The sequence below is a fragment of the Rhipicephalus microplus genome, unplaced genomic scaffold, assembly GCF_043290135.1.
Source record: "Rhipicephalus microplus isolate Deutch F79 unplaced genomic scaffold, USDA_Rmic scaffold_14, whole genome shotgun sequence".
Taxonomy (NCBI): Eukaryota; Metazoa; Arthropoda; class Arachnida; order Ixodida; family Ixodidae; genus Rhipicephalus; species Rhipicephalus microplus.
This window is the reverse complement of record NW_027464587.1, coordinates 11,305,035-11,332,212: the sequence shown is the minus strand read 5'-3', so window position 1 is coordinate 11,332,212 and position 27,178 is coordinate 11,305,035. Positions and strand designations below refer to the sequence as shown.

General features: G+C 42.0%; 1 protein-coding gene across 3 annotated transcripts in view; it reads right to left on the bottom strand.

Annotated features, from left to right (window-relative positions):
* Nucleotides 1-27,178, bottom strand: part of Crk (Crk proto-oncogene, adaptor protein) — a 229,105-nt gene that overhangs the window by 106,759 nt on the left and 95,168 nt on the right. For 2 of the 3 annotated variants that reach the window (XM_075882870.1, XM_037432281.2), the window contains exon 4: nt 3,971-4,021. The exons of the other annotated variant lie outside the window; for it this stretch is intronic. In XM_075882870.1, the coding sequence (XP_075738985.1) occupies nt 3,971-4,021 (51 nt within the window). The remainder of the gene's footprint in view (nt 1-3,970; nt 4,022-27,178) is intronic. 3 annotated transcript variants of the gene reach the window in all.

Here is a 27,178-nt window from a genome sequence, read left to right as displayed (position 1 = left end):
ACTTTTTCGAGGAGCGTCTCCCCTTAACAAGCAATTATTGCGCATATCTGAAGCACAATAACAACACATCAATGTTCTGTATGTGTCCCTTTATACTAAAGAAGACATACATAGGTAATTCTAAGGACCGTAGCGTTCATTGCGCTGCGCTTACAATGTACAGTTATGCACAAAAAATCACAGCATATCCACGGAGTGCATGATGATGAGTGGTGCGAAGCATCTGTCAGTCCATTTGCGCTCCCGTCCGTCCGTGTGTCCATCTGTGCGGTCGTCCGTCCGTACTTCTGTCCATATGGGCGTCCGTCTGTCTAATTGTCCATCTGTTTGTCCGTGTATCCGTCCATTCATGCATCCGTCTGTGCATTTGTCTGCCTATCCATCCAGCTGTCCGTGCGTCTGTCCATCGGGCCGTTCATGTAGTAAACACACTTAAGTACAACCATCTCGCATCTGTTCATCATATATTAGAAGTACCGCCATCCAGTGGACATTCCAAGAATTGAACAAGAGGTGGCACGGCGAGACGCGCGCACTCTCTTACGGTCTGTGCTTCGTGTCTAGTTCACAGCACTGCAGCCCAACCTGCGCTAAACCTTGCTAAAACCAACGAGGTTAAGCTCAGTGAGTTTAACGAGGCTACCTTTTCTGGTCAGATATTGTGCTGAAAGTGAGTCTTTCAGTTACTAGTTTTTTCATTAGGCATCAAATTCAAGGCGAATTTTATTAGAGATTAAGTCACTGATACTCATCTCCGTAGGTTATTTCATCAGAAACATTCATCTTTTTATTTATGATTAATGAGGGTGGCTTTCCTCCTCAATTTGTATGAGTGCACGCGTGCCGCTCCTCTAGTCCAGCCGTGGAGGTGGCTACAAACTACTACGACGCACTACTACTACATACATACATCATGGATGCACGACCCACGGCTTAACTCTTTTGTTACCGCCCGAAGATGGTAGTTTTTCATATGTCTCATGAAAATCGTTTTTGCCGGTTTTAAAAGTACTTCAGCACTTATCGCAGCACACCAAACTTTGCACATTAAAATGCTCTTTCCAAAAAATATATGTTCTAGAGCAACAAAAACATTTTTGAATGAATAAAAATGCGAAAACTGTGAAATTTTGAGTTACCAGATGATAAACAGTGCAATAAAAAGCACTATATATGAAAAAATATTCAGAACAAAGAAAATTCAGAATATACAATTTGTGGATAAACGAGCCCGGGACAGTAAAAAATAATGAATTTTGTACAAAATGTTCCTCTTCACACAGACAAAAAAAATCAGAATCGAGGTGCTGCTCCGTTGCTCGTGCCATGCGGTGAGGCATTGCAAAGTTTTCCTGAGACACAAGTGTACTCATACTCTTTTCTCAGTAAATTTTGTTGTCTTGGGATAAAGAGCCTCCAGGTGTTCCAGTATAGATGGATACCCATGGTGTGAATAATTCCTGTATAAATGAAGTGTCCAATGAGCTCTATTTCATTTAGCGTCACATCTTTCCGTGAGCCACCTCACTCCGTATAAGGTGGCATTCCCATATGTGCATCCAAGCATTTTTTTCGTTTTTGCACATATCGTATTAAAAAAAGGATAATATCGCGTGCAGTTCTAAAAGGTTTCGCACTGCTCCGAAGTCAGGGCCAAGATGTGCTCCGGGAGCCTCCTTGTAGTTACGAGAAGCTCCGCAGCCAGCACCAGCACACGGCGAAGTGTGGACCACGCACGTAGCCAGAGTAGCTATAAGATTGTGCACCAAGGTAAGAAGCTATACGCAGTTGTGGCGGAGAAGACAACTTGAGCATGTATACAACAGAAATCCATGAACGGCTACAGATGTCTGAGGCTAACGCAAAACATCGTCGCCACAAAACTTGAAGCTGAGGAGCTGTCATCTTCGAACTCTAAGCTCGTCCTCACTCAATTCAGGTGAGGTAACAAGAGATTTTTGATGAGCGCATGGGTTTTGCAGCACTGGTGCGCACCTATGAGCAAGTGACGGCGCCATAGGATCTACTAGTGACACTAGAAGTAACCCTGTGTTTGATATAACAATGCAAGCAAAACTAAAGTTGCTAGACTAAACTGTCATAGAGGGCCACTTCGACACTTTGGACACGCAGCAGACCTTCGCAAATATTTTTTGTAGAACAAATTTTCCCTGTCTTCTAGGAACAGCTCTATATTAGCTATCTGGCATATTATTAGGGCAGTTATTACTGTTTAACATTGTCCAACTGCGAAACTGACACTTTAGAACGATATTCGGCTTGCAAAGGTTCTTTTCATTACAGAACTTCAATGTTACTGTACCATAATCACGAGGAGCATGCACTTCTGTCAAGTTCGCCAGCCTAGTGCCTTTTTCGAACAATACACGCACATTGGTTAGCAGGAAGGTCTGTCAAAAATCACTATGTTGCCGAAACGGACAAATTCGAATCGATCCTGAGAGTTGTGTGCCTGAACGAACTACTAGAAAGTGCTGGGTGCACGAAAAACAAATTTAACATGGCAAAATCAACGATCCAAAAGCGTCGATGACCGGTGATCAATTTAAATAGGCGTGGTACCGAAAGAGTTAAAGAGCTTCACACCTAAAGAGCCTGTGTTTCTAACGTTTTCCTAAAGCGACACGATGATGGCACCTGCCCGTCGCTTTGCGTTCTACACCTTATCGCCTCCGAGACAAGCACGCACGCCTTCCTTCGTTATCAAAGATATCTGCCAGAAAGCGCGTGTGTCTCAACAGAAATCCATGAACCTGATGCGCTCTTTTGTCTTCGCTGCACGGATAGAGGTACTTTAACACAGCGCCTACAGAATACAATTCACCGATTTTCTCGCGTAGAACATCGAATAAATGTTTTGTTCACTCTCCAGACTCAAGACTATAGTCTTCGGACGACATTTGCAGTGAAACATGCAGATATGGGGCCAATTTTTTTTTTATCGACGATGTCATAATGGCACGCTTTTTGGTAGTCTCCCCATTGCCTTCGGTATTTGGCAATGGCTACAAGAAAAGGCACCCCCGCGATCGGGCGCAAGTAGGAATAATTGATCGGCCGATTACGTGCTGTAGCAGCAGCACATTGTATGCGAATGCAGCTTTCCAAATGTACAATACGACGGCCATCTCCTAATTTCGCTCGAGATTACTTCCAGGTTCACAACCATCTTGTTGTGCAGCAATGGCACAAGTTAGAGAAAGAAGACCTTTTTGCAGCAGCAGGGTACAGTAATTTCCAGTTGGCGCAGGTTGGTGCAATTGGCGCAGGTTTCGCACCACTGAAACTGTCAACCTCTAACCTTTTGTCATTTCTTGCTATTTATATATGTGTCTTCTTCAATAGGCTTTCAGCTGCTAGCCTGCACTTGTGCCTTCTGTGTTTTTTTGTCTCTTAAGTTTTTGTAGTTATGGATTATCAGATCGCCCAGCGTTCAGTCCTCCCAGATCTTGACGGGGGCTCATAGACTCTGTGGGGATCTGAGGCGACCATTTTGCGGGTATTTTCACCGTACTCCGCTCCCCTTGCCACGTCCAGTGCTCTCGTGAAGCCGCGTGGTCTTGGTATGTCTTGGGCTTCGAGAGCTGGCGAGACTGAGTCAAGTGCGTGTCAGACAGGCTCCCTCCTAGGGCAGCGCACGGTAAGCTCGTGTTTTCTCTTCCGCCTTGGGAATCACCGGTCTGTAGCCTGCCTGGGTGCTTCATATCCTCGACAGGCATGTTTACCTTTACACTAGCTCTGGTTCCATACGATAAACCAAACAGCGGTGCCCACTACGCCAAGCCACACTTGCAGGAGGCCTCGGCGTATGACATTTACCCAAACTCTCGTGACTAGGCCCAGTGGCCATCGCGGGAGCGCACAGCATAGCCACTTTGGAACGTGCTTCCCATCTTAGTCAATACAAGCAGTTTGGTGCAATGCACCGAAAATTCTGAATGTGACTCACGCTCCCATCAAAGTCGTACTTGGCTTTCACCTTCTCCACTTTCTTTGCAGCCTGAAATAAAGGAGAAAAAAAAAAAAAGTCATTAGTTCCCCAAAAGTCTCTTCTTCCAGCCACGTGAGAATTGGAATGAGACTCAAGCGCGCTGCCTATTCAAACAAGAACAAAGCTCCGTGAGAAACTCAAGAAGGGCAATGAACGTTTCCAGGGCTTGCCAATTGCTACGACCCACAGTCCCTATATGTTCAACTGATACAAATAAACTTTCTTTGGAAAAAAAATGATAAAAACTTCAGCTGTTATTAGCTGCACACAAGCAGGGACATGCACTTAACACTAGAAAGTAAACAGAATACTGGATCAATAAAATTGTAATTCATGAAATAACATTCTAAATACATTTATGTGATTGCCGGCAGGCACGGTAGACAAATACTGCAAAGTATAACAATGCCTCAATGCTAAAGACTTGCACTGTCTCACATGTATTCCTGTAAGACGACTCCAAAAAGAAAGATAGGTTGTTTTTCTTCCTGATTGATTATATTGCTGGGCATAACATGACATGAGTTATCTAGTAACACAAAACCAACCATCTCTGATGCATTTTTGTTTTCTTTCTCTGAGGCTTCTCTATGCTAGAGTAAGAGCATTCTTGCAGCAGTTCCATTATTGTTTTCTTAGATCCGCTTCAATCGAGCTTGCGAAGTGCGTTCAACAGAAAGGGGGGCATGAGTAAACAAACTTTGTTCTCCATTTTCAGCTGTATATGGATAGGGCATTCAGATTGTATACCGAACGCCGCCTAGTGCTCTCTAAAGAGCAGTGGCAAAAAAAAAGAAACACACACACAGGATACCTTATCCATTTGCCTACAACAACTTGAAGGCAAAAGCCATTTTCTTTTTATAGCGATAGCAATTATATGGACATTCTCGACACGTTTTTGCTGTCATCGTCATGTCCATCATGTTTTGTGTAATGTTATAATCGGTAACATCCCCCTTGCCCCCCCCCCCCCCCCTCACATGGTATGTTTTACTAGTGAGTAAAAGTGCACTGGCAGGGGTGACAAACGCAACTGAAGCTGAAATAAAAAAGTGAGTTTCGGTACAAGGCCGAAGCAATAAATGTGACGGCAACACATCCGCTTGTTATATAAAGTAAAAGAGTGGCTATTAGGGCTAGTTCGTATTGCCTTATTGAAAAAAATGTACTTTCTAAGTGTACAGGGAAAGTTTCAGAAAGAAGACAGAGCACACCTATCTACGAAAGTACATTTCTTTCAAATATGAAGTTAGGCTAAAAGATTTAGAAACCATATGAAATATAGTGAACATAGTCAGTTCTTGAACCACAATATCCAAACAGGTGTTGTTGTGAATACTTGGCTGCGTGACGTCCGACAGAAGGCAAAGTTGTGGCATCGAGAAATGCGATAAGCCACTGATTTTCACGTCAAAGTACATTAACATTGAAGTCTCCAGTGACTATCAACGGCTCATCCTGCTGACCCACTGCACAAAAGTTGAGCAGAATAATTTCATGACATCAGCTGTGCGATGTTTTGACAGTGCGATCGTCACCACAACTCATCTGAGGCAGTGAGTTGAGTTTGTCCATCTATAGTGATAGTGACGGCACACATTTAGATTGGACTCATATTCACACGCACAACCGGACCAGCAACTTCCCCTTTAGTCCTGAACTTGATGCGAGCAATTTTTCCTGTTGCTTTAGAGTGAAAATGAAGCCAGTGCGCCCCCCCCCCCCCATTCAGGAATTCCCCTTTTATTTAACTATATGTACTTCAGTACGAAAGTAATGTAAAACAACCTCGCAAGAGAACAGTGTTTTGAGATAGGTAATAGTGAACTTGAAGTTTTAAAAGACTATGTCTACTTAGGACAGGTAATAACGGCGGAGCCGAACTACGTGATTGAAGTAACTAGAAGAATAAGAATGGGGTGGAGCACATTTCGCAAGCACTCTCAAATTATGACAGGTAGATTGCCAGTATTCCTTAAGAAGAAGGTATATAACAGCTGCATCTTGCCAGTACTTAGCTACGGAGCAGAAACCTGGAGACTTTCAAAGAGGGTTCAGCTTAAATTGAGGACAACGCAGCGAGCAGCGGAAAGAAAAATGGTAGTTCTAACCTTAAGAGACAAGAAGAGAGCAGAGTGGATTAAAAAGCAAACTCGGGTAAAGGATATCATAGTTGAAATCAAGAAGAAGACATGGACATGGGCCGGGCATGAAGCGCGTAGACAGGATGACTGCTACTCCTTAAGGGTAACTAACTGGATTCCCAGAAAAGACAAGCAGGTTAGGGGGAGACAGAAGGTTAAGTGGGCAGATGAGATTAAGAAGTTTGCGGGCACATATTGGCTGCAGCAAGCACAGGACCGAGTTAACTAGCGGAACATGGGAGAGGCCTTTGTCCTGCAGTGGACGTAGTCAGGCTGATGATGATGATGATGACTTCAGTGAATCCAGTGCTCCATTGACCAAGCCATCGGACACGTCAATGTTTAGAGAAAGCATGTATGATTTGTCCAAGCAAAGTACATGCTTTGTTCAAGAATGCTACTTCGAAGCCCATTACAGTAAGGCAGTAGTAAAAAGTGTATATACATATCTCGATGTTAGTGAGATAGACAGTATGAGCGGCGTGGCCTACTTTGTTAGCGCTGAGGAGCGAGGGGCCACTGGTTCGGTGGGTGCCATGGGATTTTTTTTCTTATAATTTATTTTTCTTTGAGCTTTTTATGTACAGTTAAACCATTTATAAAAGGCATGCTTCGGGCAGCAATTCTTGTCCTTTATACGAGATGTCTCAATAGGCAAAGGACTTCGTATGGATTTTCCTATACCCCGTATTTTATCGTAGGCCTACTGGTGTCTCTTACACCCCTTGTCTCTTCTATCAGTGTATCAGAAAAGGGTTTGATTGTATATGTACATACTGTGGGGTCTCGATGTGAAGAGAGCCAGGCTCTTGGAGCCAACCAAGTTTACATAAATGATATTTCAGCAGGTATTTAATCACATATTAGATTGTTTGTAGACGATTGTGTTGTGTATAGACAAGTAAAGAATGACAGAGACCTTACCCAACTGCAAACTGATTTGGAACGTGTTCAAAATTGGTGCTCTACGTGGAAAACGAACCTAAACAATAAAAAGTGTGTCTGTGTCTCTTTTACAAGAAGCGGAAACCTATGAAAACAGAGTATACTTTAAACAATGAACGTCTAAAAAGAGCAGATAGTTATAAATACCTAGGGATAGTCTTGTAATCCGACTGCTCGTGGAATGCACATGTAGATGATGTGGTTGGTAAAGCTGGAAAGGCGCTAAGCTTTATCCAACGTAACTTAAAAACTTCGGAACTGTACTTAAAAAAGACAGCCTATTTAACATGCATACGACCTATACTGGAATACGCTTGTGCCATATGGGATCCTTCGCAAGCCACATTGATTGATAAAATTGAAAAAATTCAAAACAGGGAAAAAATTAAAAACTGGGCGGCTAGGTTCGTCTTGGGACGGTACAAGAGAGGGGAGAGCTGCACTCAGATGAAGAATGAGCTTGGGTGGGAACTGCTTTCCTCACGTCGGCAAAAGCTGCGACTGAAGTTCTTTTTTCAGATATATAATGATAAAACAGGAATTAATAAAGTAAAATACTTTAAGGAACCTCATTACCATTCATCTAGAACTGACCATGTTTTTAAAATAAGAGAATTACGCACCCGGACGAACCTGTTCGCGAATTCATTTTTTGTTAGAACTGTTAAAGAGTGGAATGGATTGTCTGCCATGCAAGTGTGCTGTAAGAAGAAAGAATTGTTTATGTCGTTTCTGTAACCCCCTGTCCGCGAATTCATTTTTTGTTAGAACCGTGAAAGAGTGGAATGAATTGACTGCCATGCAAATGTGCTGTAACATTGAAGAATTGTTTATGTCGTTTCTATAACCCCCCTGCTGTAACGCCTTTGGGCAATGCGGGGTAACCTTTGAATAAAGAATAAAACCGACACAGCAGACACAGTCGAAACCAACCAAACACATTTATTTATTTAACTGCTTTCAGAACAATGATATCATCAGCAAAATTATAACATTAATTGGGATCAACACGCTAAAACACCTTTACATTAAATTGGACCACACTCAACAACATAAACACAATATCACATATAAGGCAGCTTCGCCAACGCTTGACTCACCAAGTGGGCCCACCACAGACGGCCCGCGGTGCCGTCAACGGCAGACCAACCACTGAAGGCAACCGTTCACGGCAACCGCCACCCGCAAAAGAGACTATCTTCTTTCTCCTGCGCCGCCACCCAGGCTTGCCGCCAGGTGTCACAGCTGGTGCTACCAATCTAACAACCATGATGATGGTGGTGATGATAAGCGTTCGCAAGTGCAATGCCACCTACGTCCCGGTAGTTGTAACCCAAAATGCGGCTTTGCGCAAGTCACTTCCACCACGAGGCGCAAACAACTTTACAGAAAATGTGAGCACAGCTGCAATACATATACACTCAAACCTCATTATAACGTAATGGGATATATTGAATCAATGAATATAACAAAGTAAATAAAATTCCCCTTGAAAGCTCCATTGAGAACCATGCATTTTAAACTTCGTTGTAACGAAGTGAAATTGACTGGTAAATGGATATAATGAACTAAAAGTCTATCAAATAGTCTATAAAAAAAGGGACCGTTGTGCGTTACGTATATCGTTTTCTGTAGAGTTAGACGATCGTTCGGCGCGGCTCTTTCAAAACTCCCGCCCTGGCCTTACAGCGACACGCGGCCGAGAAAGCCGTCCTCCTCACCCAGCCAGCGTAGTAGATTTGATGACTGCTCAGCGAGTCACATGACCGCTCAGCGGCCATGTGACTCCAGTGATTTCCCTCTCACTTAAAAACACACGATGAGAAAATTTCAGGAGACTTACATTTATTCAGAAATCAGAGGACATTAGCCATTAATTGAAGTAATCGGTGATGCACGTCTGCACACAATTGCCTTGCAGCGAGTCAATCAATTTCGCACACAGTTTGCAAGGAATAGCAGTGTGCGGCTAAGTCCAGCGCCAACACACTCTAAAGACGACGGCAACGACTGTCTCCGCTGCTACCCTCTGCACCAAGAAAGGAGGAGCGTCTCCACGTGGAGCATGGACGCGGAGAGAAGTAGATCGGCATTAGAAAGAGAGTCAACTCTCTGCAACAGCTTTCCTTTTTTTCTCTTTCTCTCTCTCCGCATGCGGCCTTTAAAGGAGGAGGGTCTCTACGCGCAGTGACGAAAAAGGAAGATGCGTGACACAGGCGCGTCGCAGATCGGCATTTTAGAGAGAACAAACGATTTGCCAGGGCCTTTTCTTTCCTTTTCTTCTTTTCCTTCTTCACGTGCAGCATTGAGAGGTGCCATCGCGAGTTGGGCATGGTGCTCAGAGCATTTTCGGAGCGCAGTATGTTCGAATTAACTTTCGCAAGTGCTTGCGCGTTCGAATTACAGGGAGTTTTCGCCCATTGCAATACACATAGCTTTGACGAGACCACAGCGTGCGTTCCAATTGACCAGAAGTTCAAATTAGGCGTGTTCGAATTAATGAGATTCGACTGTGTTTATTTTCGTCACACGCGTGGTCGCGTAGTGGTACATCGGGCTGCGAGGTGGTTTCCTTCTTTGCATGCTCATAGGTGTGCGCCCATCTGAGCATACATTGCCACAATCTGTTTATTTATTTGTTTATTTAATAATACTGTCAATCCTCGCTTGAGGGTCATAACAGGGAGGGAGTACAATAGTAAGTACAAACAGAAAACCAAAACAACTAACTGGCCCTCAAATACTAATGCACACAAGAAACCGAAATTGCCAGAAGTTCAATTCAATCATGACCAAAATAAGCATCAATTTCTCGGTCAAAAGATTGCACAACGATACTATTAACAACATGATGGGGTAAAAGATTCTATTGTTCTATAGCATCCGGAAAAAATGACCACCGAAAGATGTCAGTGCGAGCGTTGAAAGGTTTAATGGGGGCATCATGATTCAATATAGCGCTACGTTTTCCGGGAAGGCGTATGTACTCGTCTTTAGGTATTTTTAATATCCCTTGCATTATACGATATGACGTTTTAAGTTTTTGTTGTTGTCTTCGAATTTCCAGTGGTTCTAGATTGCATAAATTGAGCATGTCAATCACTGAATCCCGCCTTCTATATCTAGAGCACACATACCGTACTGCACGCCTCTGAATACGTTCTAAGTTGGTAACTAAGTGTTTTTGGTGAGGTCTCCAAACCACGGAGGCGTACTCCAGTCTAGGTCTAATATATGTTTGGTATGCAAGCAACTTAACGTGTTTTGGTGTTTTAAGCAACTTCGCTCAATGATAACGATATAACTAAATAATAGATATAACAAAATAGTTTAGGCTCCCCTTCAACTTTGTTATAACGAGGTTTGAGTGTACATATCCGGGGCATGACAACGATGGAAAAAATCAGCGGAGAGTGTCCATATTGCTATTGTAATAAAAGGGCCGACCTATCTCCATTGCACAAAGGACACATGCGACAGCATCAGCCAGCGTGCCAGGCCTGCCATCGAGTGCTACTCAAGCAGTGAGGAATGGCCTAGCTGACAGAACATGAAGCATGAAGAAACGCAGATGGTTGGGTTACTAGAGCAGCTACTGTGAACTTTGATCAATGGTGCACGCGCTATTTCAGAAGGCAGCACAGTGGGCTTGTATAACCTCCTACGCTCTGTGCTCTCAAGGCAAAGAGACTGTGCAAAAAGTGCATCTTTCCCTACAGCGGCCATGTGCATTGAGCCTTGATTCGCAAGGCGAGATCTACATCGCTAAAAGAAAAGATGGTTCCATTAGCCCAACGTTTATATGTACTTTTTGAGTTTCCGAACTCTCGCCTTCGGAAAGCAGGCGGCTGGCTACAGTTCCCGCCACCGCAGCGTTGTTGTCCAACTTTGTGCCAAGCAAATAAGGGCTGTCTGCTACAGCTAGGCGTGGTGTAGCCAGTGAGCAGCGTTTACACCACATCACACCCCTTTGATTTAGGCACAGAGAGTCGTCAGGTCTAGATGCGTGAGCGGCATCTTTCCGGGTCCTTGGTAAAAATAATTGCTCGCGTAATCGTGGTGCTAGGTTACCATTTGTCGATGAAAGAGCCATTTTGTCCACAAAATTTGGAGCTCAATCGTGTTAGCTACATCTCAACAAAGCCTCCGTAAAAGCTGCGACTCATCTGGATCCAGCTTAGTTGCTTAAAAGCTGTTTTCGAGAGCCTTAGGATAGGTTTTTTCGACGCTGTGCACATTAACTTTGCGCAGCGATAAGCACCTCAGTGGGCCGTACCCTAAAAGAGGTTGAAAAAAAAAAAGACTTTGCTGTAAGGTATTAGCCACGTTTAAAATCCCACTGAAACGACGCTATCTTTGTGCTCAGCTGGTATTAACCAGAGCCCTTTTTTTTTCTTCTGAAGCATTCAGATTTAAGGGTGTCTATCAGTGGATAATACTTGGGATCACTCAAACAAAAAATGAAATTATGAAAATAGAAAACATTAGCGCATTGACACAAGAACACTTGCCGCGATTGCGCACTAGTCACAAGAACTTGAGTTTCACACAAGTTCCTATAGCTTTCTGTAACATTTCGGGTTTGTGAGCATCAGGTCGCGCGTTCGAATCCCAGCTGCGGCGGCTGCATTTCCGATGGAGGCGGAAATGTTGTAGGCCCATGTGCTCAGATTTGGGTGCACGTTAAACAACCCCAGGTGGTCGAAATTTCCGGAGCCCTCCACTACGGCGTCTCTCATAATCATATGATGGTTTTGGGACATTAAACCCCACATATCAATCAATCAATCGGGTTTGTGAGCAGCAAACAAAGCATGAGCCAATCTGTTGTGTATCCAAAGGTGATTTTGCTTCTTGTTGCATGATCGATGAACTACGAAGGGACACATGTAAATCTTCGACGGATCATTCAGAGTTGCTGGGTACGCAATCTTCAATTTTTCACTCAGCCGCCGTATTTCTCCCTTCTCGAGTGACAGTGGCACAGATCAAGCATTTTCTTAATTGACTGGTTTCAATCTGCACCTTGTTCTTGGTTGTTTTTGCCATTGTCTTTTTCAGTGTTCTCAATAAATGACACAAGACACATACCTCTGCCAGCACCAGTCATGCCCACACAGTCCTTGTGATGATAGTTCTTAGCGACGCACATTCTCCTTTTGCTGTGCCAACAGGCGGACAGCTGAGGCAAGGCTGCAAAGAGCACAACATACACGACTGCCTTTACATCCTTGAGTAACGGCACTGGTACACCAAAAAGTAACTTCTTTAGGAATTTTCCGTTTGCCGAAATCACGTAGGTTAAATTCTCGTGGATGACAGTGCGATCTATTCTTTGAATTCTGCATTATAGAAGACCAGAGGTTTTTCCACCTCTTAATAGAAGACCAGCAGTTTCTCCGCCTCCCCAGGGATCACCGAACATTAGTTGCAAGGAAGTTGAAGCACACTTTTTTCCAATCGCTCAGAAAAACTGGAGTCTTCCGAAGGAGTGGGTACCTGTGGCGGGGATTCTGCTGGCAGATCGCAAGGCAGCAGCAGCTGACTCTGGTAGAGGTACCCTTTCTGCTTGACAATTACACTAGGAGGTTCGGAAATAAACAACCAACTGCATCACCCCTCCATGCATCCTGGTCGATTTCAACATCTCCATTTATGATATATGTCTTCAGGATGTTGCTTTCCTTAAAGTGAACATGCGCATCTTTCCCGAACTTTTCTCCACGTGTGAAATGAATCTTTCCCACTTCCGCAGTAACAGGGGGTAAGACGGCAGAGAGAAGTGGCATTTCTCAGCGGATTTCTCTTTCTCTGCTGGTGCGCCAGTGCATAAAACACATCATTATGTATCCGCACTTCCTTTCTCCATAAGTATCTGGAAGGCCTGAGCTACGGCGCACGGGATAGCAGCAACAGTAGAATTGACCTCAGGAGACGTACACACTTGCTCAGTGCGTCCACATGTGGCCAATGCTTAGATCGTGCCCGCAATCTCAACAATCGAACATTGTAGATGTCTGAGTGTCTTCGTGACTGTAGGCATCGAATTCTCTCCAGAAGACCGTGGAAGCATGCCAAGTGGACAGAAAGAGATGAGACATACACACAGAAAAAAAAGGGTGCCACCGAACACTGGCATGAAATGCACAAAACTGCAGTGGCAGTGGAGCAAGAGGAGAGCAGCTGGTTACTTGGCGCAAAGTTAGACTGCAGCGGCCCCACACTCCTTAGGAGCAAATCACGCCCACCTCGAAAGGAGGAGTTTGGAAACTGAGAAAATCTATAAACGTTGGCGTTAGCCAAGCATCGGTTAGTCTAAGCGACTGCGAATTGTGCTTTTTGGAAAATGTGCTATAACTTAAACATCATTGTAACACATGGTACAATATCTTGTATATAAACCATGTTTTTTTTTTTTTTTCACAAAATTAACTGTTTACGAGCGCAGTGTTGTCTTATTTGTTTATTTTATGCCTTGTCTCCATGCATTGCTTCTTAGGTAAGCATACAATAGTCTTTGTTGAGATACATCAATGCAGAAATTTGGGTATTTCTGTTCGCATGTCTGTCAAGCAATTCAATCAGCCGAGTGAAAGTTTAACACCTTGCTGAAAGCCCACCAATCTTGATCTCCTGGCTGCGTTCATACTAGTGAACATTGTCAATCAAAAAGCAAATATTCTGAATATTTGGGTGCAACACCAATATGTGAGTATTAGGCAGTGTGTGTCTTCATTCAGAATATGCTTAGACACGCAATTTTGAAGATTGCAGTGTTTATTACGCTGCGCTTTGAAACTTATTCTTTACCTCAACATTACGGATGGTGAGGGCCATGGTTTTGACTCTAATGGGCTTCACTAATAACCGCTTACAAATGGGTGGTATAGACAATACTTTTATGGCAATGAAAATGAGCAAACTGTTTTAGTGACAGTTTATACAGGTCTAGTAAAAATTTGAAATAATCACTGAAAAAAAAAAAACACGAACGATCGTAATTATTTCTTTGCACATAGGAATTCTATAATAGAGTGTAACAATGTAAGAAATACAAGATGAGCACCAAGTTTAGGTTGGGCATGTACCCATACACTCACTACACTTTCAGTCGAAACATGCATAGGCATGCATGAAAAGAGAGAATAAAAAATTCTTGTGAAACAAAACCAAACTTAAACAAATTACAGGTATAGGTCGAACTAACAGCACAATTCAGTATAGTCGAACAGTAAAAAAGAAAAAAAATATATGAGTAATTTCACTCAGATAGCAGATAATATGGCAGACAAGTGTTATGACAAGAGAAAGCACAGCATTTCTTTGGCGTAACTACTGCACGTGTGTAGGATAATTGATTGATATGTGGGGTTTAACGTCCCAAAACCACCATATGATTATGAGAGATGCCGTAGTGGAGGGCTCCGGAAATTTTGACCACCTGGGGTTCTTTAACGTGCACCCAAATCTGAGCACACGGGCCTACAACATTTCCGCCTCCATCAGAAATGCAGCCGCCGCAGCCAGGATTTGAACCCGCGACCTGCGGGTCAGCAGCCGAGTACCTTAGCCACTAGACCACCGCAGCGGGGCTCGTGTGTGGGATAAACCGCATGTGATTGAAATGGGTGTTATCATGAACTTCGCGATGGTTTAGGTCGACGATGGTTCCTAAAAATTTCTCGCCTTTTTAATCCTGCCAGGCAGCGTTTCACAAGCATTGCATGGTAGTATTCCGCCTGACTTAGTAGGTTCATGTCCTGAAATATGGGAGTAGTGTGACTGCGATGACTGCCATTTGCAATGGCACAAACAGCTCTTTTTTTTAAGACGTGCGATTTGCGAAAATTGGTAATGTTCATGTACCCCGAACCAGATGACATCAGTCAACATGAGACAAATACAAGGATTTATAGATGAGAAGTTTCACTGCCTTAGGTAGCGAGAGATACACCTGGGATAATATGCCTGAAATTCTTGCTATAGTGCAAGACAGCTTTCAGTACGTGCGCTCCAATTCATGTGTTGATCGAAAATGATTCCCAGACACTTAATACATAGTACTATCTCAAGTTCTGTACTGCCAAGCTTTAATGAGACGTGACAAGGAGTTTATTTTTCGGCTTGAAATATACAGCTTTATTTAATGTTTCTAGTTTTAAACAGTTGATGCATGCCCATGTGACCAACTTTTTATAATTTCCAGCAGTAAGAAGCAAGGTTGTCTCATCAGCATATATATTATATTTTACAGATATGTCAACTTTCAGAATATCTATGTATATATAAAAAAGCTAAAGCCCTCAAGTGCTATCTTGTGGTACACCTGCTGAAATTTTTAGAAAACTGAAGGTAACAACTGATGACGACTCCCTCCTGCTGCCGATACATTAGGTACGATTCAATGAGTTGTAAGAAAACACCTTGAAATCCATGGGCGCACATTTCGTTAGCAGAATGATCGAACGCCTTTAAATAGTCTACGAAGATGCCACAAGTGTGTAGTTCAAGTTCAAAAGCATGACATTGCGACGCTATAAATTAAAAAGTGGGTGCTTCGTATGCTTCGCCAAAACGACGGCCCGGTGCTGTCACCTACCAGTTCCTCTGCATTTTAAACTTTCATTTTTCTACATTATTGCCAGATAGCATCCATATCTCACGCAGCACTTCCAGGCAGAAAGGTCCACAGATGGATCCCACTAATCGATCTTCTCGAGCAGAACATGTATTAAATGTTTTATTCACTCCAGACAGAAGACCATCATCTTTCTGTGTTTTTTACAGTGAAGTATGCAGATGTGGAGAGGCATGTTTTGTTAAAACATCAGCTATACACTGAAAAATGTGGGGCAAACAGGTGACAGGGTGTAGCCACTTCACGATCGGCCTTCAAACACCAGGGCTGTCAGCGATGTATCAAAACCTAGAGTCACTCTATATGAACTCAACTAAAATGAAATTGTGGCTGCTCCAACTAAGAGGAATGCTTTCATTAATGAGACGACATTAAAAAAAAAAGAAATTAAATCAAAACACTCAATTGGAGACTATCACTCATCAGCTTGAAAAGGGAGGGCCTTTCAGCGGTAGTTACCGCAAGATTACAAAAGCGGATGTGCTCGTAGTAAGAATTACGAAAAAGCTCACCTAGATGAAGATTCATGAATAAAGCACATTTGAGGAGAAATGTCGACGCTTTCCCACTGTTTATGTGTTTTTCAGTGGACGCGAAGCACGAAAAATGCAATATTGTTCCTTATATTTGCAATGTCCATGAATAGACGTGACAGACATTCTAGAGGCACACATGCAGTTATTAGTGAAAATTGCTTTATTTATGTGCAGCACGACTCCCGAAACGAGCTATGCGCGTTTCTAGAACACACAACATCCGCCGATGATTTGCCAGCAGACTTACATCACTCGAAGCCTTGCCTAAATTTGGTTTAGAGGTCTCGTGCAAAGAGTGCTATTTACTGTAGAGTCGACTTGCACAACAGAAGCTGTGTTGGCATCAAGCATAACATAGTAGATTACTTGGGACAGAAAATAATCTTTCACACGTGGGTTGTGTCTGTGGTAGCCTTGAAAACAAGTGCCGACGTGGCTATTGCCAGTGACAGATCACTCCCAAACCCCAAACTTTAGCGAATTTTGGTGCAGGAGTGGTATCACAGTGATTATGTGATGTGCTGGTTTACTTTATAGCTCTCCCAGTTTTGTGTACTTTAAAAACTGCTAGAAAACTATGCTAGAAAAAGAATTGTATATATGAAATCGGCACACCGACATAGATAAAGTCATCACGTTTTCTCAAGATTTATCGAGAAATAAAGAAAAAAATTCAAAGAACCATGTCTCTCATTATGGAACATAATGGGACAAGCTGAGTTAACCTTTTCAGATGGCAACTTGCAGTGAATGGTAGAGGTTTCATAAACATTGAGAACCCTCTATGCGAACTTACTTTGTGTGAACTTATGTGCTGTGCAAGCATGCACAGTGTGCTATACTTTGTCTCACACACTTGCCAGCACTGTGGAAGACATGGTTGTGCTGAGCCAATCATAATAGAGCGCACTGCCTAATTGCTAGGAAGGCTTGTATTAAAAGTAGAAATACTTTGGCCGCAAATATCACAAACACAGAGCAAAGATGTTCCTTTGCTCTGTGTCATCTCCTTTGCTCTGTGTTTGTGATATTTGCGGGCAAGTACCAACTGGACCAACAATCAGCCTTGTACAAGCAAGTACCAACTAGGCCAACAATCAGCCTTGTACCAATAGTAGATTCTAGGTTCAAAGCAAATTCGATATGAAAAGTGACTTGGTCGAACAATTTTAAATCGAATCCAAACATCATCACATATCGAATTCGAAGTGAAAAGTGATTTAGTCAAATAATTTTAAATCGAATTCCAATAGTATCACACTATTCCAGTACCGACCAGCTTCTACGCACTGCAACAGCGCAACTACCACGTCACAGACGCCAGAACACTGACGCCAGCAATCTATAGACAGTATAAAAGCCCAGCCCATGACCCAAGGCACTTCAGTGGACTTGGTGGCACAGACCAGGCAGCGATGCTCATTCCTGCTCTTTTTGTTGTGCATGTTAGTGACGTTTACGCTGTTACCTCAGTAAGAGATGACGATCTAACTCTTATGGTACTGCCGAGTCCACGCTTCCTTGTTTCATTGATTGCTGATTGCTATCATGTGTGTAAACTTTTGTTACTAACATCGGGTGACTTTGAGCTTAATCCTGGTCCAAATTCTGATTCGGAATCCCATACCCGCCCCAACAATGATATTTTAAAAGAAATACTCAAAGAACAAACTAAAACAAATAAAATGTAAAAGGAACTTATGGCCAACTTAAAGAAGATAGAAAGAACTGTGGATAATATGGAGACCAGCCTTGCTAAAATCGAAATTGATATGGAATTACTTAAACACTGCGAAGAGAGATTGGCCGACACCACAAAAAGTGAAATTGAAAGCCTTGCACTGGAACTAGATGATTTAGAAAATAGAATTAGATGCAATAACTTGATAATTTATGGTGTTACGGAAGAGCCTAACGAAGATGCCATCTTACTAGAACAGAAAGTGAAAGAAGACGTTCTGAAACGGACACTCGGCGTCGAAGTACGACACCACTACGACACTTCGAGAAGTGAAATTGAAAGCCTTGCACTGAAGCTAGATGATTTAGAAAAGAGAATTAGACGCAATAACTTGATCATTTATGGTGTTACGGAAGAGCCTAACGAAGATGCCATCTCACTAGAACAGAAAGTGAAAGAAGACGTTCTGAAACAGACACTCAGCGTCGAAGTAAAAACCATCGAAAGAATTCATAGGATAGGCACCTGCAAAACTGACAAAGAAAGACCAATCATCCTACGTTTGTATGACTACAACAAAAAAACAAAATCCCGCCTAGCTGTTATAAACTCAAGGGTATGCCTCCATCCATTTCCGAGGATTTTTCTAAATGAGTAAGAGACATGCGCGCGCACTTATTGCACTCAGCAGCAAGCGAAAGGGCTAAAAGAGCAAAAGTTAAACTACTGTTCGATAAACTGAAAATCGATGGCAAGGTTTATACTTGGGACCCGGTAAAGAATGCTAGAACAGACATATCGCAGCAAGCAGGCAAACCGCAAAACAACCTGTCAACTTCAACTACGCATAAAAAGTCTATAAATACGAAGAAATCGAAATGACAACCTAGTACTAAAACACTTAGAATTCTTTCCTTCAATGCTAGAAGTGGTGCAAAACAAACTTGATCAATTGGAGAGCCTCATCCTATCCTACAAACCTCATGTTCTAATAATAACAATAACTTGGCTTCACCCTGGAGTACGTGACTCAGAAGTTGTTCCTACTACATACAGATTGTTCCGTTGGGACAGAGAGTCAATAGGCAGTGGTGTAGCGGTAGCAATTAAAAAGAATATCAGATCCTTAGAGTTTGATGGCATTCCTGACCATGAAAGCATCTGGTGCAAGTTAACATATTGTAACAAAAGTATAACCGTAGAAGGAAAATATAGACCTCCGAATGCGGCACCTGACTACATCGAAATGATTCATGATCATCTTTTAAAGCATACAAACTCCAAGTCAAAAATAATTTTTGCCGGGGACATTAACCTTCCTGGAATAAATTGGAGCAATAATTCACATGATGATTGTGACATCACGAGTTCAGAATTGCTTCTTGACGTGGCTTCCACGTTTTTACCGACTCAACTACTGACTGATAACACTCAGATCACTTCAACATCGTCTTTACTTGATCTAGCGTTTGTAAGTACCACATTAGAAGGTTCTTCTATGTCCATCGAAAATGGCATTTCGGACCACAAAGTGATTTCTTTAACTTGTCCCATTACTTACACGCGGAATTACAGAAAGCCACTATCTACTTACTTTAAAGATTACATCTGTGCAAATGATCGTGCTGTACTATGTTTCCTAGAAACACAGCTTCGTAAATTTGCCGAGCTAACAGATATAAAAGAACTCTGGGCACGTTTTAAAAACATTATGAACTATTGTGAACATACCTTCATTCCGAATAAAAAGAAACGCATTAACCGGGAGTACCCTCGGATAACTCGTGAAATAATTCAATTGAAAAAAATAATATGACAGCAGAAAAAGAGAAACAAGAGCAACACATCCGATGTTATCGGAGCCTTGAAACATAAAATGTTCGAAGCAAAAGCTCATTTCTTTAACACTACGTTACCTTCATTTATGACCCACAGTCCCCACAAATTCTGGCGATACTTGTCAGATGAATGAGATTCAATCTCATAAATTAAGTATTCAGAGCAAGTTATTGGGGAACCAGAGCAAACCACTAACGAGATCAATAAGTTTTTTCAATCAGTTTTTACGAAACATGCCACTAACGAGGTACTAACCCCTATGCTGTGAAAGTACCCATAAAAGAATCAATTGTAAATGAAGAAGACATCCTTACACTTCTGCTCAAGCTTGATCTAAAGAAAACCACTGGTCCCAATAAAATTACTCATTTTTATGCCGATATGCGCAATGGACATCTAAATATCTTTAAAATATACACATTATCTCTACACACTGCGGAATTACCGGACGACTGGTACAACGCTACAGTAGTCCCTATACACAAATCAGGCTCAAAGCTAGAAATAAGCAACTACCTCCCAGTGTCTCTTACAAGCTCGTGCTGCAAAATATTCAAGATATAATTTTCAAGGTCATAATAACTCACCTAGAAACAAATGAGCTCCTTTACAAACATCAACATGGCTTCCGATCAGGTCTCTCAACTACAACCCAATTAGCTGAATTACCTCACGACATAGCATAAAGGGTACGGCGGACCGGGCAGAGGCATGTGGTCACGAAACCCCCTTTTTTGCTTCGTGCAGGCTCTCCTGTTTGGCTTCGCGGAAAGCTTGTACCGAAATCTTGCATCGACATTTCCACGAGTCTGCCTACTGACACGTGTACTAAAGTGGCTACCGTATATCAACTGGATCATGGCTCCCTTCCGTTCTTCGTAGAAATACGGACGACGGGGCCATCTACTGTGACTACGTCATCTCAACGACCTATAAAAGATCGCCTCCAGAGCTACAGCTTCAGTGGGTACGGCGGTTCGGGCAGAGGCATGTGGTCACGAAACCCCCTTCTTTGCTTCGTGCAGGTTAGTGCAGTCTACAGCAGCATTTGTAGTGACTATCATGGCCTTCTGGTCCTGCCGTGCCCACAGCAGTGTATTACAATTGCCTATGATGTATTTTGTGTGTGTACGCTTTTTTTGTGTGGCGATGTGGAGGCTAATCCAGGTCCTACAACAACAGAAATGTTGAAGGAGCTACTGGCTGGGCAAAATAAGCTAGTTGAGGAAATGACTGCTCTGAGAGATTAGCAGAATAATATGAAAAAATTAATGTCTGATCTTACATTGCGCTTTCTTGAAATAGAAAAACGAGCTACCCACGTTGAAATACTTGAAAAATCAATTAATGCCTTGACATCGAAATTAACCGACCTAGAAGACCGCAGTAGACGGTCAAATTTAGTTATTTTTGGAATTCCGGAAGACCCTTCTGAGAAACACTCAGACTTACAACAAAAAGTTTTAAACGATCTTTTTTCAGTCAAGCTAGAGGTATCTTGCCTATCTGTTGGTAGAATTCATCGCTTAGGTAGAAACGGCAATCCTAGACCCATTACAGTTTATTTTCAGGACTATAACGAGAAGCAAACATTGTTCAAAAACGCACTCAAACTTAAGGGGACGAAAATATCCATTCAGATTGATTACTCTCGAGAGACACTGCAAAAAAGAAAGCTATTATGGGCAAGTGCTAAGCATGACAGACAACAGGGAAAGATTGTTACTCTTATTAATGATGAACTGCGTGTAAATAGGGAGCTCTTCATTTGGGACGAAAATCTCCAGACTAGAGTAAAGATGCCGTCCTTTCATCGTAATTCTAAAAATGATTGACCAGTGTGGACTTCTGCAAATCGAGTAAAACTTATTAATATAAATTCGCGTAGCATCGTCAACAAATCTGTAGAACTAGAAGCTATTTTGTTATGTTATAATCCCCATATTGTTGTTATCACGGAGACCTGGCTTCGGGATGACATAGACGATACTGATGTTTTTCCGCCTTCATATCAAGTATTTCGCCGTGACCGTCCTGCTAGAGGCGGGGGTGTGGCTGTTTTCATAAAATGTGGAATTCGAGCGTCACTGGTACGTCAGATAGATAACCACGAAAGCGTTACCTTAAAAGTGTTCTGCTCAGGGAGTACTTTCTTGTTGTCTGCAGTTTATCGACCTCCAGATGCAACGTCCCAATTTCTGCATGATCTATGTGACCACCAACGGTCTTTTTCAAGTAATGAAGTAATCATTGCAGGTGACATTAACTTACCTTCTGTTGACTGGCACTATCCATTCTCAAATACTGGTCGATTTACGGATGTTGTACCTTTGCTTGATATTATGCTAAACTTGGATGTGCAACAAGTGGTAACAGAGCCTACGCGAGTTTGTGATGCATCCTCTTCAATCCTGGATCTTGTTTTTGTTGCTAGGTCTATTGAAGAATTTTCAGTGTCTGTGAATCCCGGTATTTCCGATCATTCTATGGTGTTGTTATCGTATAACACTGATAAACCCTGTAATGCGCCCCCCGAAATTGCTTTTGTTAAAGACTTTTCTCGTGCCAGGGATGAGAGCGTTTTGGATCATCTTGAAATGGTGTTCAACAGTTTTCAAGGTTCGGATGTTGAGAAACTGTGGGTTCAATTTAAACTGATCTGCACTTATTGTCTCGATAATTTTATACCTAACAAAGCTAAGAAAACAAAAAAGTCGAATCCCTGGATAACGAGAGACGTCTTGCACTTAAAAAGAAAGCTTAAGTGCCTTAAAAAAAGAAGAGCATCTACAAACGTAGTTGATACTGCTCGAATTGCGCTTAGTGAAACATTGGGACGTTCTAAATGGCATTATTTTCATTATATTTTACCAAATTTTCTAAAGGAAACCCCCAAGAAGTTCTGGAATTTCTTAAATAAAAAAAAAAGGTCTGTTAACGAGATTCAAATCAATGGTGTTTTAATTGATGACAAGGATGCCATTGATGAACATTTCAATATGTATTTTCACAGTGTTTTTTCCGTTCCGACAGAAAAAGTTATTCTTGACCCTGTATGTTGCTCAGACTACAAAGATATTGTATCGCTAAAAGGTATTGGAGCTATGCTACTCAACCTGAAGACAAAAACATCATCTGGTCCTGATGGCCTTCCAAATGCATTCTTTCGTCGATATTCAGAAGCACTTGCCCCGTTCCTCGCATACATTTTCCGTGCATCTTTGTCATCTTCAGATCTACCGATTGACTGGCGAACGGCGCGTGTGGTGCCCGTACACAAGAAAGGGGACATTGCACAGATTACAAACTATCGTCCGATATCGCTCACTTCTTCCTGCTGTAAGATTCTTGAACATATTGTTGCAAATTACATAATTAAATTTTTAACAAACAACAACATTCTTTCTTCATCTCAGCATGGATTCAGGAAGGGTTTTTCTATGGTCACACAACTAACCACTGTAATTCACAGTTTTGCAAGTGTCCTTGACAAACCTGGTCAAACTGACGTAATTTTTTTGGATTTTCAGAAAGCATTCGACCTTGTTTCACATGAAAAGTTACTTTGCATACTAAAATACATTGGCCTCTCCTCTTTCATCATTTATTGGATTTCCACCTACTTAAGCAATCGCACCCAATCCGTTTCTATTGATGGTCACCACTCGCGTAGTTTGCCAGTTACTTCGGGGGTACCACAAAATAGTGTACTGGGACCGCTCCTGTTCTTAATTTTTATTAATGACATCGTTAATGTTATAACAGAGCCAATACGAATTCGCTTATTTGCAGATGACTGCATATTGTATCTGAGGTTGTTTGTCAAGAAGATCAGGAACTTTTGAATACTGACCTCCTTATCGTTCATTCATGGTGTAAACAATGGGACATGAAGCTTAATGAAACAAAAACAGTATACATGCATATAACAAAGAAAATACATAAACGGCAGTTTTCACATAAACGGCAGTTTTCTTACAGTCTTCCATCTAATCCCCTAGTTCAGGTAAATGAATACAAATATTTGGGGGTGGCCATTACTAACAACCTCAGTTGGAATTCTCATATCGCTAACATTTGTGCTTCTTCTTTTTGCAAGCTTTGCATTCTGCGACACAAACTTAAACAGGCGCCCCCCGAAACCAAGCTTCATGCATATACATCGCTAATTAGGCCTAAGTTAGAATACGCTTGCACCGTCTGGGATTCTCACACCAACCACATTACTAACGCACTTGAAATGGTGCAGCGCAAAGCTGTTAGATTTATTTTTTCTAAATTCCGTTCCACCGATTCGCCAACAGCGCTCATGCAAACTCATTGATTGATATGTGGGGTTTAACGTCCCAAAACCACTATATGATTATGAGAGACGCCGTAGTGGAGGGCTCCGGAAATTTAGACCACCTGGGTTTCTTTAACGTGCACCAAAATCTGAGCACACGGGCCTACAACATTTCCGCCTCCATCGGAAATGCAGCCGCCGCAGCCGGGATTTGAACCCGCGCCCTGCGGGTCAGCAGCCGAGTGCCTTAGCCACTAGACCACCGCGGCGGAGCCATGCAAACTCATGGAATACAAACATTGAAATTAAGACGTAAAATACTCAGGCTCAAATTTCTTTTTCTTCTGAAGAATAACAAACTCTCTTTTCATCCTGGACCATATCTACGCCCGTTGTCAACTAGACTAACCAGACATCATCATCCTCAATCTTTAACTCCATATCATACAAGAACTAACACCTTCAAATTTTCTTTTTTTCCTCGTACTATTAACGAATGGAACTCACTGCCATTATCATTGATTGATTCAGTTGAGTCAATTGACCTGATCGATTTCTCATAACCTAACATTGAAATTGAAATGTAAGCGTTTATTTTGTTTGTTTTTTTGCCTTTTGAAATGCTGTGTTTTTGTTTTGCAATTTACCCCTCCTGCCTGGGCCCATGTGGGCCTGCAGTATGTTGTAAATAAATAAATAATAAATAATGGCCAATGTAATCAACGAGAACAGTCAATTTGATGCCATTCTTTTAGACTTTTCTAAAGCGCTTGACGTAGTTCCACACAAGGATTTAATAACAAAAGTATTGGCCTTTGCTATCGATGATAAAATAGTAGCGTGGATTAACAGTTTTTTAACCAAGCGAAAACAGAGAGTAACAATCGACAACCATCTATCGCAACCGCTTGATGTTTACTCTGGAGTACCTCAGGGATCGTAATTGCCCCACTTTTTTTTAATGTTTATTAACGACATTCAATTTTGTGTTAATATTCCTGTTCAAATGTGGCTATTCGCAAATGTGGCTTTCACAAATGACTGTGTCGTGTACACAGTCCTACACAATTCAAATGATCAAGGTAACCTGAACAATTCATTGCAAATGATCTATTCCTGATGCGATACTTGGGGCATGAAATTAAACACAACCAAAACTCACTTCATTTCATTCACAAATAAGACCAACCCCCTTCACTTTACATATACTATATGGAACAGAACTATCGACAAAAGCGACCAAGTAAAATACTTAGGCGTTACTTTCTCATTGAACTTCAACTGGGAACCACATGTTTTAGCCATATGTCGTAAAACGGAGAGGAAGCAATCCTTCCTGTGGAGAAAATTGCGCACTGCACCAACACACCTTAAACTTAATGCATACAAAATGCTAATTATACCATGTTTAGAGTACGCCGATCTCATCTGGAGTCCACATCAAAAGCACCTCATTAATAAAATAGAAAGAATACAAAAATTGGCAGTTAGATTTGTATATTCAGACTTCTCGAGGCAATCCAGTTCTGCAGGCTTGCTCGCAAGGGCAAACTTAAAACCTCTTTCGCAACGCAGAATTATCTCTCGACTAAAATTTCTTTACTAACTTAATCATGGTCAATTCCGTAAATCACGATGCCATTACCTGCTAGACCTGCCCAAACACTCATCGCAACTGAACCATTCCAAAACTATCCACCAACCTTTCAGTCGTGTTAACGCTCACAAACATTCCCTTTTTCCATCAGCTATCCACCATTGGCATAGACTAGACAACAATATTGTGTGCTGTAACACTATTCAATCATTTAGGAACATAATACAGTATGTCCATTTTGAATTATGGGCTGTTTGACATTGTATCTTCCTCTTGTTATTCCGGTATGTATTTTCTTTCGATGCTTAGTATGTATTTTCTTGTCTCCACTCCTGCATGGGCCGTGAAAAGCCTGCAGTATGTTCAAATAAAAAAAATTTTAAGACGAAGAAAAATGATTATATACTTCCTAACACAACTAACCTGTACAATGTATATCAATGGAAGTGGAAACAACTTTCAACAGTACCAGCGTTTGACCTTCGGTGGAATTCAAGCGATAACCTGTAAAATATGTTACATTATAAAATTTAGTTGGAACATATAAGTTGGTATAACAAGCATTTAAACTTAAAGGGACCCTGCAACACTTTTCGAGCATGGTCAGAAAATGCTGCCAATCAGTAGTAGAGGCTCCCGACAACACGCGAGCCAAATACTATAACGCAGCACGAGGCCTAGAATTCACAATATATTATCAAAATCAGCTAAAAATTGCTTTCTCTTCTCTCAATAAATCATGGAATATGCCCAAAAATCACACCTAGCAAGCCCATCTATCAGCCCTTGGCTGATTTGAATATAGTGCGCTTGCTCGTTACAGGGATCGCCACGGGAGGCCGCTACTTGTCCACGTGTGCACGGGTGATCGCACTGAAAAGTCGCACATAAAAAGAAAAGGTGCTCAAGGTCACGAGTCATGCGTGACGTATATCTGTGGCCCTGCCATCCCTGTGTGCTTAGCTCCCAGCACTTTCGTCATGACAAGAGAAAAGAGAATGCAAATGCAGCATGCGACAAACCTTTGTAACTAGTTCCACTCGCACAGGACGAATTCTTAAAATTTTTGCAGCATTGAATTCGTGATGCAATAAGCTCTTCCAGTGAATTCATTCCATGGTTACTTGAAAAAGTGTTCCAGGGCACCTTTAAGAAGCGATTAATCGATGCGAGGGTAAAATATGTTCCTTGACCCTTTAAGTGGGGCTTCGTGGCAGTGCAAATTTATCATGCATTGGTGCTTTCATTATTTAACACTCCTCCACTGCACTGAAAACACTTTTAGAGAAGCTTACATGTAAACTAATATACACCTGGATAGATGTTTTCACTGCTAAGCACAGAGGTGAAACAGGGTACACGAATTTGGGAGCAGTCCTGGGAGCAGGCCAAAGTGCTTTTTGTAGCAGGCTTGGTGCGGCCAGAAGGGCCTTTTCGAGTAAGTTTAGAGCAGTAAGAATGTTCAGAGCAGATGTAGCAACGCTCAGTCAATGCTGAA